Below are 15,754 nucleotides of genomic sequence, written 5' to 3' on the forward strand. Positions count from 1 at the left end.
GTCGTAGTGGTTTATCACAAATTTTGAACGTTCCATCATGCCTTTCACCTCGAATGCAGTAATCCGAGTAAAATTGTTGTTTGGTCATGACAAATCTCCGGAATTCGGAGTTTGTTCTAGGCCTATGTTGTAAGGGTTTAAACCATGGATGTATGTGGCCTATGTTGTAAGGATTTATACCATGGATGTATATAACGCAAATTGGAGAGGTAGTTGGGGGCTCTTCTTTCTAGGGTGCTACTAGGATTTTGGTTTTCTTTTTTATTTTGAGCTTGTTTTAGGGTGATATAATGTTGAACTCAATAAGTTTTGTATATAGCCCTAATATATCTAGATTGTCTCATGTTGCAATGGTACGTGAAAAATGGAAAGAAAAAAGACAACCCATTCTTGCATGTAACTTTGGGAGAACGTTTTTAAACATATTGTTACCTTTTTTACAAAATTGGAAGAGCATTTTGCATTCGGGGTTATAGTGTAGCTTGAACAGAATCATAATTCATATTCTACACTTAATAGGTGATGCTTGGTTTGAATTTCCATCATGTTTATCAATATTGTCACTACCTTTTCTCGGGGTGCTTTTCAACAACTAGTTCAAGGGTATGTGTTCGATTATTAGTTTGGTGAATTGTAATTCTTCTTATATGTTTAATGGACGTGTGATTCAAAGTTTGACCTTATAATGAGATATATTGTGATCATGATTAACAATATTGTCACTATTTGGGATGGTTTGAAGGGACGATGTGTTAAAGTATTGTTTTCCTCACCACATGTTAATCATGAGCAAATGCAACGAAATGTATGAAGAGTTTTTGTGTCAAAAAATATTTTCTACCATGATACAAATGCAAGGCTTGTAAGTTAGTAGTCACATTAAAAGCCTTCCATGTGAAATCATCCATAGTAGTAAAGACAAGTGACAAACTATTTATTTATAAGATAACGCCTATGATATGAAACATGTTTTTCTTATGTTATAGTAGCTAAATTTAGTCATAACCATGAACATCAAAATCACGTGACAATTTATAGTATAATTCAGCATGCAAATTTTAATAGCCATACTTCCTAGATCCTAGAAGAGAGAACATTTCCAAAAAGAGAACATGACGTATCCCACATATAGTTATGGTATATAGAGTTGTTATAACTTATATGTCTTGGCCTCTATCTATATTATTGTACAATAAACTGATCTCCTTGAGTAAAGTGTATGTCAATAAAAATGTGGATTGCAACTAATGTACAACCACAATAACAAAGGTAGAAACAAATCAACCATACTATCGTCATTGGGGTCAAATGCAGAATATTTAGGAGCAACTTTTGGCGTTAAAGAATATTATTGATGATGATTAACATTGCAATTGAGAGTAGACAATGTGGATATGCGAACAATATGTGTATTCATCAAGTCTTCCCGCGTGTGTGCCAACATGGACGACAATGTGAGTGAGGTTCTGTGGAACCAATCGTGCAATGTTAGACAAAGGGACAAGTCTAGCATGTTTCAGTGGATGTGGTCTATGCATTCACACAAAAAGATGGTGTTGTAGTTTGGTCCAACATATATGGTATGCATGAATTGTGAGCGTCCACATATTTCCGAAGTTTTCATGATACATTGGCATTGTAAAGACTATTATGCACCCAAACTTCCTACTTTGCATATCTTTGAGCACACTTTTGGTGAGTATGATGGAAGTTAGCCCACGCCAAATTTGGGCAAGAGAGAATGAGTTTGGGTTGTGATCATTTGGGAACGGAATTAGTCCTTGATAATATCCTAATAGAAAGGTAACAATCTATGTAGTGGTTCAAGCAAGGTTGCAAATGGTGATGTAAGAATTTTAGGATTTCATCAAGAAAAGAAGGTGAAATGGGAGAAATAAAAGAAAATCAATTGGTATCACTCTTCAGCTAATGGGAAACTAAAGGGAAGTAAAAGAAAAGAGGCAAAATAAGAGGGAAGAAAAAACAAGAGGCCACTAGCATGAATGTTCACTTGTCCTTTAGAAAAAAAAATTAGTGGCCACAAATGGAGTCTAGGTCGATGGAAAAATGAAAATTAATAAAATAAAGCTTGTCAGGATAGCCAATGCAACCACCTCTTTGAACATATAGCCTTGTGATGGGTCATCTTCCGAAGCAGTCTTGCATATTTTGCATTCATTTCGAACTCAAATATTTGATTTTGTATGACTTGGATCTATTTACTAGTTTCTTAGGCAATTCTAGGAAGTGGATTCAATGGTCCTTTTTAAGTCTTAAGCATGTACTCCATAACTCTCTCCATGGTCGTCGTTATGTGAATGGAACCTAATCGGAATTTAAGTAAGATGGCATATCTAGAAATTCATTTTAGTGTAGAGTAATTCATTTTAGTGTAGATTGTGAACCCGTTACCTTCCAATTCAAGAGAGACCATCTACTCAAAAATCCGAAATCATGTTGTAAAACTCTCAAACCATGCATGTGACTGACTATCCAATCTCGATGACACCTAAGTTGGGCTTTTTATGTGTGTTATGAGAAGCTATATTCATTCAACAAGATAATTTAGGAGAATTTTGATATTTATTCAATTCGCATGGAATGTATATCTTTCTATATAAACTCTTGATAGAAAACATAATATTTATTTCAATAGGAGAAGGTATCAAGCTACCAAATTTGTATCTCCAAATTTCAAAGATAAACAATCCAAATGACACGCTTCTTTTCTTAAGTCATAAGAGCAAATTGCCATATGTGATGACAACTTGGATGATGAAAGGCCTTTGAAATTAAAGGATTAGGAAGGACAAATACTTTTGTTACCATGACGTATTAAGCTACATGAGAAATTGACATTTCGAAGAACAAGAATCATGAATTTGAATGGCCTTAGCTTGGCAATGCATTTTGACATGATGGAATATTGGCAACAAGGACAAAAATTCACCATTTTTTGACAAATAATGCATCCAAAATCAAACACGCTTGCGAAATCAATAAACATTAGCCTTAAGAAAGGCCTTGTTTAAAACTATAATCCAAAAACAAGTCATCCACATTGACACGATGACACTAAAGTAATAGCCAAAAAGAGAATAATAACAAACACTAAATTGACTTGAAAGGATGAGAACCAATGGAGTCTAATTCTAGAAATACACATTTTTCATGTGTACATTGATATGAATGACATTCTTTATTGCATAAAAAAGCATGCTATTTGAAATGTTCAAACTTGGAAATTTATGACACTCATCAATATACTTCATTTATCTTTATGAATATCAAATGATGGTTCAGTGCCATGACATCAAAAGAATGAAGTTATATATATATATATATATATATATAGAGAGAGAGAGAGAGAGAGAGATAAGAGTACATGTGTGAATCAGGTGAATTAATATATTGAGTTTTTCTCTTGGGGGTTTGTCTTAAGTTCTACATAGATATAATCATATACATAAGTGATACGGTTGTCATTTAATACAAGGATTCTATAAAAAGTTCATTCATGTTGTAGAGTTTCCACGAAAGTTGACGAGTTTATAAGCACTTATATGTTTTCTAGGTATTATTTCTTGCTTCCAACATGTAGGCATTATGTTGAATATGATTTTTGTTGGATTTAAAAGAATGGCTTTTCTACATAACGACATGATTTAATATAGGTCCTAGTTCGAAAATTATGGTAAGTACGATTTATATGTGTTTCCAATTAATTTGTTAAAGAGAATTGGGATATTATCTTTCACCCATAGGGCCAAACCAACTTGACAATTTATGTGTTTTTCTAATTAATTTGTTACAGAGAATTGAGATATTATCTTCACCTATAGGGCCAACACAACTTGATCGAAGTAGCGAAAACACCATATACCATATGGTTCCAAAACGAAACTACCAAAGTTGCTTGTTGGTTTTGAAAACAACTTTAGGTGAGACATAGAAAAACAAGCACAAAGAGGAACCAATGAAGTATTATAATATAGAACTCGGCAACACAAAGCATGGAGACACGATTGTTATTGTCATTTGACCACACTACAACTGGGACTAGTATGTAATAGGACTAGTCTACTTCATCATAAAAGGATTAAGATTGTCAAATCAAGAGATTTAATTGGCTTGAATGTAAATTAAACCTCCAAGTGATTGGTACTACTAAAGAGACAAGTCGAGTAAACATATCAAAGCTTTTGGATGGCACCTGTAAAGTGTTGACAAATAGCCTATGCTTAACAAGCGAGTGAGGTGCATTAGCTAAATCTACAACTATCCATTTGGCTATTTATTGAAATCAAGCACCAATGATGAAATTTCTTTCTTTCTTTTTAAAGATTTTCTTCAATAGTATTAAGGAAAAAAAGCCCGAAGGCTACAACTTGAACCTAGCCGCCCGGGAGGTTACAAGGTCTTATATACAATGATGTAAAATAATCCTAGGACCAAATATCAAACTCTGTGGAAGGTGTTGAAATTTGTTGATATTCAAGAAAGAGTCTGTGGAAGTCGATAGTGCCATTGAGGTTCTTGAGTTGACATTGTAAACATGGGCAACATTTTCCATAAGTGAAGAAGCTTTTTCCTTCTCTTGTTCACAGTGTATGGGGAACCATTCATATTATCATACTGGCCACGGACTACTCCCAACAAGTTCTCCCATATCTCAAGCAACACATTTGAGAGATGAATGTTTGTTGCATCATAAAGTCGGTTACATTGACATTTCCATAATGCCTATAACATTATTGTGGTTACTATTTTCCAAATCTAGATAGATCACACCTGCTTTCGAGGTTTACTAAAAGAGACTAACTAATATCAATCTTCTATTATGTACTAGCATTGCCTCATGAACATCGTTTGCCTCATACAACATCAAGCTAGAATGTACACTCCCCACATCGTTGATCCCCATGAGAATAGGCAACCGCCATTGATTGTTAGGAATAAAGACATGACTTTATTCCATACTTGTCGAGTGATGGGACAATACCATAGGACATGCTTGGTAGTCTCCTGAGCTTCATGGCAAAAGCCACATTGCCGCAAATTGGGTGCTACATTCCCTTTCAATGAATGACCAACTGGTAGTGCCATATGCACTAATAGCCATCGAAAGAGAATAAATTTAGTTGGCCCCTTAAATGACCTGATCCATTTCCATTAGGTTCTCAAATGCAAAGTTGAGACACCTCAGTAGGTCCAATGTTTCTGAGTTGTTGGTATCGTTACATTCCGAGAGAGCAGTAATGATCTTCCAAGTTTTACTGAGTACTGAAAGAAGGGGACCTTTACGATCATTTCCCCCAAGGAGTGACCAAAGCCAACCCCTCAAATCCTGTGTCAATCTTGCAACAGGGTCTTTTGCGTATGACCACAGGATCTCACACATATGAGCAACTGAAGGATAAGGATCAAGCATCCACTTCTTTCTAGTTTTAGCAACCACTCTGATTGCTGCACTTTGCAAGTCATGTAGATAACTTCAATCAAAGGTATAAGATTGCAATTTGCAACCTATTGTTGTCTAGGACCTCAAAATAAGAAACGTACCCGCTAACTTAGTTGAACACCCTTAACATCCATCAATGTATCATTTGTGAGCATCCAAACCATAGATGTTCCTGCTTGGGTTGGAAGGTTGTAGAAAGCGAAGAATTTTTTGAGTTGATATGTTAGTAGTCATTATCTTGACACCCTAAACTAATTGTAGATGTGTAAGACGATCTTCTTGACATGGCATTTGCTGAAATTGAGTCCAAGTTCTTACAAAGTAGTTGGCCCATTATCCAATTTACCCCAAGCAAGGCGAGTTTGCATGCCCAACACTTTTTTTACATTATCCCGAAATAGAGAATTGGCAAGAAGAGGTCGATTAAGTAATGCGTCTCACGTAAAAGCTTTGTCCTTAAGCAAAAATGATTTAATTGCATCCCATGCTCTTATTATTCCTAGCAAAAATATATTGGATGCAAGATTCCTCCTTGGTGTTTTCATATCATTCAAGAACAGCCACTTTAGAGAGGGTGACCACACTCCTCCTATCTTAGGAGTTAACGACATTAACTTATTTAGAAATATTCCTTTCCAAGCTTTTGATCCTAGCAACAATCCTTTGATCACAAACTTAGTCAAGAGAGCTCTTGACTACATCAAAGGATCTATGAAACCCCACCCTCCATAATTATTTGATTTTAGGTTGAATCAACACATTCCAAGCAACTTTGGCTACTGTAGGAGAGCCATGCCCCCCCTCCCCCAAAGGAAATTACGGATTGAGCTTTGCACTTTCGTTATTGTTGATCTAGAAAATAACCACACAGATGCTATAAACTACATTGATGCCAACAATATTGTGTTTGCTACTACAACCCGACCTGCAAAAGACAATTGTTGGGCATCCCAATATAGTAATTTACGTTTTATTGATAATAGTAACGGAGATAACATTGCTTTTGGCCTTAAATCTATTCCAACCATACATCCCAAATATCGAATTGGTTCACCATGATGAAGCCATCGGAAAGCAGGACCTAGATACCACGCATGGTGAGTTTTTGTACCCACACAAAGGCCAACTGACTTATTCCAGTTAAGTGATGCACATGTAGCATCTGAGAAAACCTGCAAAGCATTTTGTACCCGGCCAAGATTACCAATCTCCCCGTCAACATATAGGCAATATCATCTACAAACTCAACATCCACTATAGTGGATTGTAATAGGTAATATTACGCCTTCGATACCAGTCATTGACGATCTTAGGTAGGAGGACAGCTTCCCCAAACAAGATAAAAAGAAATGGGGCAAGAGGGCATCCTTGCCTAATAGACTCAGATATAGTAAATAATGGCCCATATTCTCCAACGAACAAAATGACGGGAACTCAACGCTCCTTATGTCCAACGCTCGGCCACAACCGAGCGTCTTTTCATACATAGAAAAACGGGAAACAAATGCACGACACAAAGGAGAGAAATTACACAGGAGGTTTACGTGGAAAACCCCAAACTAGGGGAAAAACCACGGCAGCCCACAGGCTGCAAACTGTCACTATGTAGTAATGTACAAAATAGTGAGTTCACAGAGGCAACGACCTCGTGCTCACGATCTTCGCCACAGGCGGCGGTTACAACAGAGGCAACGACCTCTTTCTCTCTCTCTCTCTCTCTCTCTCTCTGTACACAGTTACGCGCTCTCTCTATTCTTGCACCAACAAGAATGACAACAACTCACTAAAGGTTTGCCCTAAGTCATATTTATACTAATATGACTTTTCGGCTATTTACAAATATAGCCTCGATGGGCTCACAGAAACATATTTGCGAATATGTCTCTTCCTCCGGTTCTCACCGGGTCTGCGTCATCCGGCTCTCCGTAGCCGGGTGCTCCTCATCCGGTTCTCACCGGGCCTGCACCATCCGGCTCTCCGTAGCCGGGTACTCCTCATCCGGTTCACACCGGGTCTGCACCATCCGGCTCTCCGTAGCCGGGTACTCCTCATCCGGTTCTCACCGGGCCTGCACCATCCGGCTCTCCGTAGTCGGGTACTCCTCATCCGGTTCACACCGGGTCTGCACCATCCGGCTCTCCGTAGTCGGGTACTCCTCTTCCGGTTTCGGCCTCGGCCGAGATTGTTCGTCGGCACTGTCTTCTCCCTTCCCATCCGGAGGGACCTGTCTCCCAACACAAAACTAAACTAGAAGCATGCCTGTAAAGGGCAAAAATACCTTTTATCCATGTGGCGAGAAGACCTAATCTTGACAGCAATGCCTCAAGAAAGTCCCAATCCACCTTATCATATGCCTTCTCAAAGTCAAGCAAAAGTCAAGCAATAATATTGCAAACTGTTGTTTACCTTGCTAAGCTAATGCAACCATTTCCCAGAACAAAAAGATATTATCAAAAATACTTCTATATTGCAGAAAACCAGATTGTGTGTCATGCATAATAGACGGCAATACATATCATAGTCTAATAGAAATAGTTTTTACCACAATCTTATACACGACATTAAGCAATATTATTGGCCGCCACTTGGAGACTTCATCACACTAAGCATCCGACTTAGGAATCATATATATGATCCCTTCCATCCATTCCACTGGCATATTACTACTTGCGAATATTAAATTAATTGCTCTAGTAAGGAGAGAACCAAGAAAGTCCCAATAATGCAAATAGAAGCCAATTCCTATTCCATCTTTTCCCAGACAAACATCCTTACCTAAGGATTAAGCTACAACAAAAGCCTCCTAAGATGTAAATGGTTGTAATAACTAAGAGGCTATTACATCTATAATCTTCTATTGAACAATTGCAAGAACAACTTGTTTCTTGTAAAAACTGTCTGTCATAAGAGATTCAGCAAACAATAACTAATGATAATAATCCGAGATTCTACTTCGCATCTCAGAGTCATCTATTGTATAGGATCCATCAAGCTGCTTCAAAGAAGCAATAGAAAGAGGTCTAGGTTTTTGTTTAAACTGATTGAAGAATTCTTTATTGACTCGATCCTATCTTTGCGACCGAGCAACATTATGGTAGTAAAAGAACATCGAGCGTGCCTCTTGTTTTTCCCTTACATTGCTTTTTACTTGTTGCAAATCACAACATAGCATAGATGAAGTTCGATATCTTTCCAACAATTGTTGTAATGTTGCAAGAGCACGACACAGGTTGGCAATTTCTGAATTGCAGTGATAAAAAGACACGGAAATTATTTTTGTGAATAGAATCTTTGTATCGAGTATGGCATGAACCATATTCCTAAGCAGACAATCATCCGAGAAATTGTCATTTGACCATATCTGAGTGATTGCCATCTGATGACTATTTTCATATAGCAATGCAGGAGGGATACGCAACTGCTTAGAATATCGTCTCTTAGTAAATGTAACATGTAACTTCAAAGGTTCATGGTAAGATATAGTTGATCCCCGAATAATTCCTATGGATCCACCCGCCTCCCAAAAAACACTACTAGCATAAAATCTATCTAACTGAGACAAATTTGTAACAACCATACTCCCATCTGATCCAGAAAAGTGAAGGGATCCTTGTATACGTGAAAATGAATGCACCTTCCATAAATCAAGTAAACCATATGCAAAACAAAAATAGTCTTGGCAACACTTCCCATCCTGAAATTGTAGTAGTTATACCTCCCATTCTATTAGCGGCATCCTCAATCATATTAAAGTCATCTCCCATCAACCAACAATCCACTAAACTCGCATAATTAGAAAGAGATTGCCATAAACATGTCATTTCTGACGCAGAATTAGGGGCATAGAGATTCATAAGGCCAACCTTCTAAGATCTTATTTTTACAATAACGAATTGTGCTCGTTTATTCATTATAGTAGCGGTTGACATTATGATAGATTGCAAATGTTGTTTAAGACCATTGCATAATCCAACCTAGCGGCCAGTGGGGCCAAAGGCAAGAACCCAGAAATGAGTCCACCGTCCTGGTAAAATAGATCCATACTTCTGAATCCTACCCATGCATAGGTGATGCTCTTGTAAAAAAAGAATATCAATAGTACCTACATTAGCAATACCTAAATCCGAGTGCAAGGGTCCTTTAAATCTGCGAAAAGGTTGACCACCTAGGCCTTGCACATTCCACGAAAGAAGATGTAAGGTGTCCATCTTACACAGATTTTATTGGACCATGTCCTTTTCTCAAGAAGAGGATCCTGACAACCTTTCTAAGCACCCTCCGGAGCTCTTGCTTGTCTTTTTAAAAGCAGATAGTTCCCTGCATACTTATGCATCCTATGATCCTTAACTTGCTTTTGAGGGGTTTGAAGTGTCAGGTTATCTTGTCCAATGATCAAGTTTCTCCACCAATTTCAGTTGATTTGAGTAGTTGTTACGCCTCATCCAATCCAATGAAATAGATATACAAATACCCATGAACTAACCAATTGAAAAGAGTTACCCAAGTGCAAATTTGGGTGAGGTTGATACAATCCATTAGAGAAGCTAAGTTTAGTCATGCATTTGATTCACTTGGCTAGATTATCCTTGAGGAGCTTATTTGCTGCAGACAATGTGCTCGAGAGACTCGTTAAAGCTAACTAAATGTTGTGCTTGAATGCCTCATTACCCTCTCGACAAATAGCCAGAATATATCGACTAGAAGTCCTTCTACATTAGCCCTCTCAACTAGATAGAGTGGATTGAATAGGACTCCCATGTACATTCACCGTATCAATACCTATAAGTAGGACTAGAAGATAATGCCTATAAGTAGGACTAGTAGATCAGATCCATATACATTTACCAAACCTTCCCCTCTTAAAACTACCACAAATAGTTAGGCTCCATTGGCATGGATGAAACCCCACCTACAATCAAGTCAAGGTCATGTAAGACTACATTGATTGATCAGAGCAAATTTTCTCCGTGCACATTCACAATTCAGGAGACAATTCAGTGTATATATATACATGAGAGAGAGAGAGAGAGAGAGAGAGAGAGAGAGAGAGAGAGAGAGAGAATGATGGATAAAAGAAATGTTTGTAAAACCTATGTTCTGGATATGTATGTAAATTATGTACACAAATGTTTATAAAACAAATTGCTACTTGTACAAAGGCTCATGGTGATCATCCCCACTAGGCATGGATGGCGCGGACGAAGGGAAGAAATTCGCAGTAGTGTTGGGTGGCGGGCGGGGAGGAAGGCCGGGCGAATACAGGTGCCGCGAGTTCACAATGTTGTTAGCTGATACCGGGTTCTTCTCGATCCAACCATAAGCTGCGGGCGAAAGAATGGGGAGATCGCAGATGTCAAACCCAGGAGAGGTCATGTGAGATAAACCGAGCCCGGGCGACGGTAGTGGCGAACTAACAGTATACCATGGCGGCGAACTAACAGTATACCATGGCGGACGAGGCAAAAGGCCATCTCCTACTGGTCCCGGTCCCAGTCCTGGCCTCAAGGTGGTCAAGGACAAGGACGATGCTGGAACTCGGGGGGAGGGGAGGATTCCTCTTCCTAATGCCGACGGATTGTTAGGTTCCTGAGGGGTTGGTATGATGCCCTTGGGAGATGCAAGCGGTGTGAAGCTTCGGGGTGTGGGGTAATCGAAACCGAAAGTAGATGGCGATGAGACAAATATGGCCGAAGGCGAGAAGTCGAAGACAGAGGGAGACAGAAGGGGGTGGGGATGGTCCCGAGGGGTGGCCACCGATGGACCCGCACCGATTTCTGTACGAGGATTGGGGTAAAGTGGTCTGGGCGCGAGGAGCGGGGCTGGGCCCGGGCCCAGGGCCGAGGGGTGGGGAGCCATGGATGCCGATGAATTCTGGTTCGATCGATCATAGGAGGCCGACCGTGACTGATTGTGATCATCCCCGCTACTCATATGTCCGGTCGTGGCACCTGGTAATCTGAACCCAACCCTGGCTCGTTTGAATGCTGGGGGCAACGACAGGTCATGATCGCTCGCCGTGCCCGGCCCAGTTAATCTCTGCACAATCTGTCTAAAATTCAGGGTATCAGCTTGTATTATCTCTGGCGAGTATGTGTGGATGATGACAGGCTGCCTAAAATGAGGATGAGGGTTAAGGCTATGGTTAGGGTTAGGGTTAGGATTCGGATTAGGATTAAGGTTGGGATTAGGATTAGGATGATTATGAAGGTTGTGATTAGGGTTAGGGTTAGAATGCTTAAGTATCTTCAATGGAGGTGGCCTTTCTCTATGCAAATCTCTCTTCCTCATTCCAAGAATTGGTGTTGGTCTGTGCTGCTACACACAGATCTTCTTCGTGGCTCCTTTTAGACAAACCCAATAAAACTATAAATATTAGAGAGAGAGAGAGAGAGAGACCGAGTCAGACATAGCACAGAAAAAATGTGTCGCTGCTGTTCTTTTGTTCATGTTAGAAGCTCTACTAGATTTAGTAACAATAGAGAGAGCATCATCCCCAACACAAGAAATAGAAAGAAATGGTCAAAAGTTTTTGCGTCTTATTATTATATCTATCGGCACAGCACGTGAACCCAATGTTGTGTTGCTTGGTCAACAAGGGTTACCTCTTGTTGCCACAACCATTAGAGACAGGTCATTTGGACCCTCACAATACATATTTGGTCATTTGAACCCTCAAAAATATATTTGGTCATTGGACCCTCCACATATTTGGTCACAAGTTACAACCATCACAAACTCCGCTAAGTTTTTGTCCCCCCCGACCCCATTCTCGTATCTATCCTCGTTACCACATCCATGGCTTCGTCTCTTTGTTAGTAAATCAGCCGCTTCACTTCACATCAGATGTTGTGCATTATATCCGCGGGGAGCTTGTGTAATCATTTGTCTCCCATTATTATCGGATCCATGTCACTCCCCGATGATCACTAAATCAACTCAAGGAAGCATAGTTGCGCAATCCCAAGCCAATGTGGAAAAGAATCGGTCAATGCTTCGACATCCAATCGCGAAGGACTAAAAGCGACTAGTCAGTTATTGCATCTTTGCAATCACCAACAACCGAAAGAGACCAGTCAATGCTTTAGATTGTAATTCCCTTTTTGAATTTGATGATGACAACATCAAGTGTGTTACCATGAAGAGCGTGAGATCATGTACATTAGCTAGGAAATTTGGTGGGAATAACTTCCGCCACTCCCCCCGGTTTATGGGGCTATTGGCTCCCTACACTTTATTTGTACCAATAGGTGTCAGAGGTCCAAATCACTTCTCCCCATCACATGTTTTTCAAAAAGGTATAGAAAAATATGTGAAATGTGCAATTACAATTTCCACAAGCTTCACAAACATTGCAAATTGCAACATCATCAACTTCACCCCATTGCATGTGTTTCATAACATTGTAGAGAAACATGTGAAACGTGTGGTTATTTTCCATTGGAAACATTCTTGGATTGATTAGATGTCTTTGTAAAAAGTAGGTTTACCAATCTAAAACATAGAATTACATGGGCATATAGCCATTTGAAGCAAAATTCCAATCTCTTGCTACTTGAAGCATCTTTGGACGTTGTGGGAATTGTTTTTCTAGGCTCACGAGGCATCGCCTTTTTAAGCTTTTGTACCTCGAGATCCCCTTGCATTCAACCTTTTGGATAATTGTGTTGTCACCATTGACATCACTTATTATCTTTTTACGCATAATTGGAATTCTCATTCCTTGTAAATCATGCACAATGTCTTGTACTTTTTGTTTTTTTTTTATTCTTGAACATTTTTAGGACAACACTTAGAACATGCAAGCAAATAACCTCATTGATTACATCCCTCTTCATTTGTTAAAAAAGTGTTTACCTTTTAACTTTAAACATCACATGGATCCAATTACTCATTTTCCAATCATTATTAAAAGAAGTTCTACACTTCATTGATTCACGATGACACTAGAAAATGCATCTCGCGACCATTAGAAAAATACTAGGTGTTAAAGCATAGTGTTTAATCATTTTCTTTACAAGCTATGATTATTGAATTAGACTTGACATTTGTTAAGGAATCATTTTATTGTTCAAAATATTATTTGAAAGATGAGCTCCTGTCCTTCCAACCCTTTGTAAACACTTTTTAGTTGATTTTCCCCTACTTTACTGTATACAATGTCCACTTGTCCAAATCCTGCCTTGGCCTTATTACATATTACAAGCTACATTATATTTAAACAATTTCTTTGTTAGCACTAATATCAAAGGGTAATGTTAACGTTTTCACTTCATGCCAAAGAGAGAAAATGTCAATGTTAATGTTGACTATTTTTTAGGAGCATGTGGTGAGTGTGGATGACCTCGTATGATATCAACTAGCATTAATGTATTATGCTTGATTGGAGAATGGAATTAATGTTCATCTTCCCACTCTCATACTTATTGGAATAACAAATAGGGTGTATTACTATTATGTGTTTGCACGTATTTGATGGCTAAAATGTGATTTCTAATGTGTAGTGAGGGCATTATTATGTCGTTTGATGTCACTACTATGTGGTTACAACTATTTGATATCATTACTTTGAGATTGTGGATTATGATTCCACTACTATAAGTGTTTGTGTGTGGCCTATGATGTCATTGTTATGCCAGATGGTTGAGTTCATGTTTTCATTTATTGCAAGTGTATCTGCATATGTTTCACACATGCAACATAATCGTATTTTTTATGTGTGTTGGATATTGATTTGCACATGTTAATGTATTTTTGCACCTCTACTCTTGCTTGTGTTTGGAACCCAAAATTTATATACAATGCTAGTGTGATGCAATGGATCATGTATGGCGATTGTTAAGCAACATTAATATTTTATAGGTTTTTTTGCAATCCCCTTCTTTGTTCTCAAACTCACCCCTTTGCATGGACTAAAAGTCACTTCCCATGTAGCTTTTCCAAGCTAATTAATTGAGATACTTGTGTTTTTTACTTACCTCATATGGCTCTTTTCTAGTAACTATATATTTAATTAATTCAAACTTGTAGCTTAAACTAGTTCAATGATTACTTAAGAAGCCTTTGAGGCTTCCACATTTACATGGAGTTAAGATGTGATCTTTGCCAATGAGGAATGACTACCCCTATCCCTCAATCATCCATCGTGAGGGAGGCTAACCCTTGGCAATCAATAGTGACCTTAGGCAATACAACACTTTTTTTAAGATTCACCTTGGTATTAATGGAAAGATGCCCAATTGCTACAAAGAACTCATACAAGAAAACATAACCATCATACCCTAAATCAACCAACATCTCCAATAGCAAAAGCCCTCACGCAACTACCTTAACAACTTTAAATCGGGGTCCTGCCAAGACAAGGGGCGGGAAAAGCCATCTTGGTGGAGCATATCTCCACTTTATTCTCTCCCCAAAAGAAGTGAAGACCTCTGACAGGTTCGATGCATATCTATGATGGATTGTTTCATTTTATATGCATTTCTATACAGTTTTAGACATGACCCAACCTAACCCAACTCGGCCTAGAATGCTCGTTTTGGACAAATCATCATTAGCATCTAAGGACTACCATTGACGAATTATCAACTAGTTAGAATGTCGTGCTAAACACATAAGCCATTCATTCCGAGCCTTCTTGGGCAAAAATGGGTAAAAATGCTAATTTCTAACAAATCATCTTTGAAAGGACATGTCGTTGCTATATTAATATATTCATGACCTCTTTCAAAACCTTATTGGTCCCTAAATATTCATTCCCTATGAATGAGTTTTCGCATATACATAGTACAAGTGAATCCTTTGTAACACCTTTTGATGAATTGCCTATCATTGACAACACACATATGTGATACAGGAAGCTGAATGTTGTTTGGCCTAAATTGTTGGCGAAAGATCTTAAGGAGGCTTATTTGCTAAACAACAAGTTAACGTGCTATTACTGCACAAATTGGTCGATTTCTTAAAATTTCTAGTGTGGTCTTCTTCAATTGTTTTGATGTTTTAATTGCAAAGATTAGAATCGTAGAGACCTATTAGGTTGGTTTATTCTATAATTGTGATTTGGATTTGGATCTCAGCCCTTATTTAAGATGTTTTAGCACATTAGCCCATTTGGTTAGAATATCTTGTCCATGAGATAAAGGTCATATATTCAAGACTTATGTGGACTTCCTCTTTACATAAAGAGGTTATAGCACATGCCTTTGTAGCATTCTTTAGACCCTTATATTTGTGTTTTTTAGTATTTTAGAGACCATTTTGTGATAAATAAAAGGGAAAAGTACCAAGATACCC

At 38.4% G+C, this 15,754-nt stretch overlaps 1 protein-coding gene across 1 annotated transcript; it reads right to left on the reverse strand.

Moving 5' to 3' along the window:
* Positions 1-10,530: 10,530 nt before the first annotated feature.
* LOC147870220 (uncharacterized) lies at positions 10,531-11,961 on the reverse strand. The gene has a single exon (XM_087338030.1). The coding sequence runs from the start codon at positions 11,747-11,749 to the stop codon at positions 10,607-10,609; it is 1,143 nt and encodes a 380-aa protein (XP_087194156.1). The 5' UTR covers positions 11,750-11,961; the 3' UTR covers positions 10,531-10,606.
* Positions 11,962-15,754: the final 3,793 nt, after the last annotated feature.

Source organism: Azolla caroliniana, unplaced genomic scaffold (assembly GCF_043228905.1).
Source record: "Azolla caroliniana isolate FFs.n. ecotype wild unplaced genomic scaffold, voAzoCaro1.0.p SCAF_1, whole genome shotgun sequence".
NCBI lineage: Eukaryota > Viridiplantae > Streptophyta > Polypodiopsida > Salviniales > Salviniaceae > Azolla > Azolla caroliniana.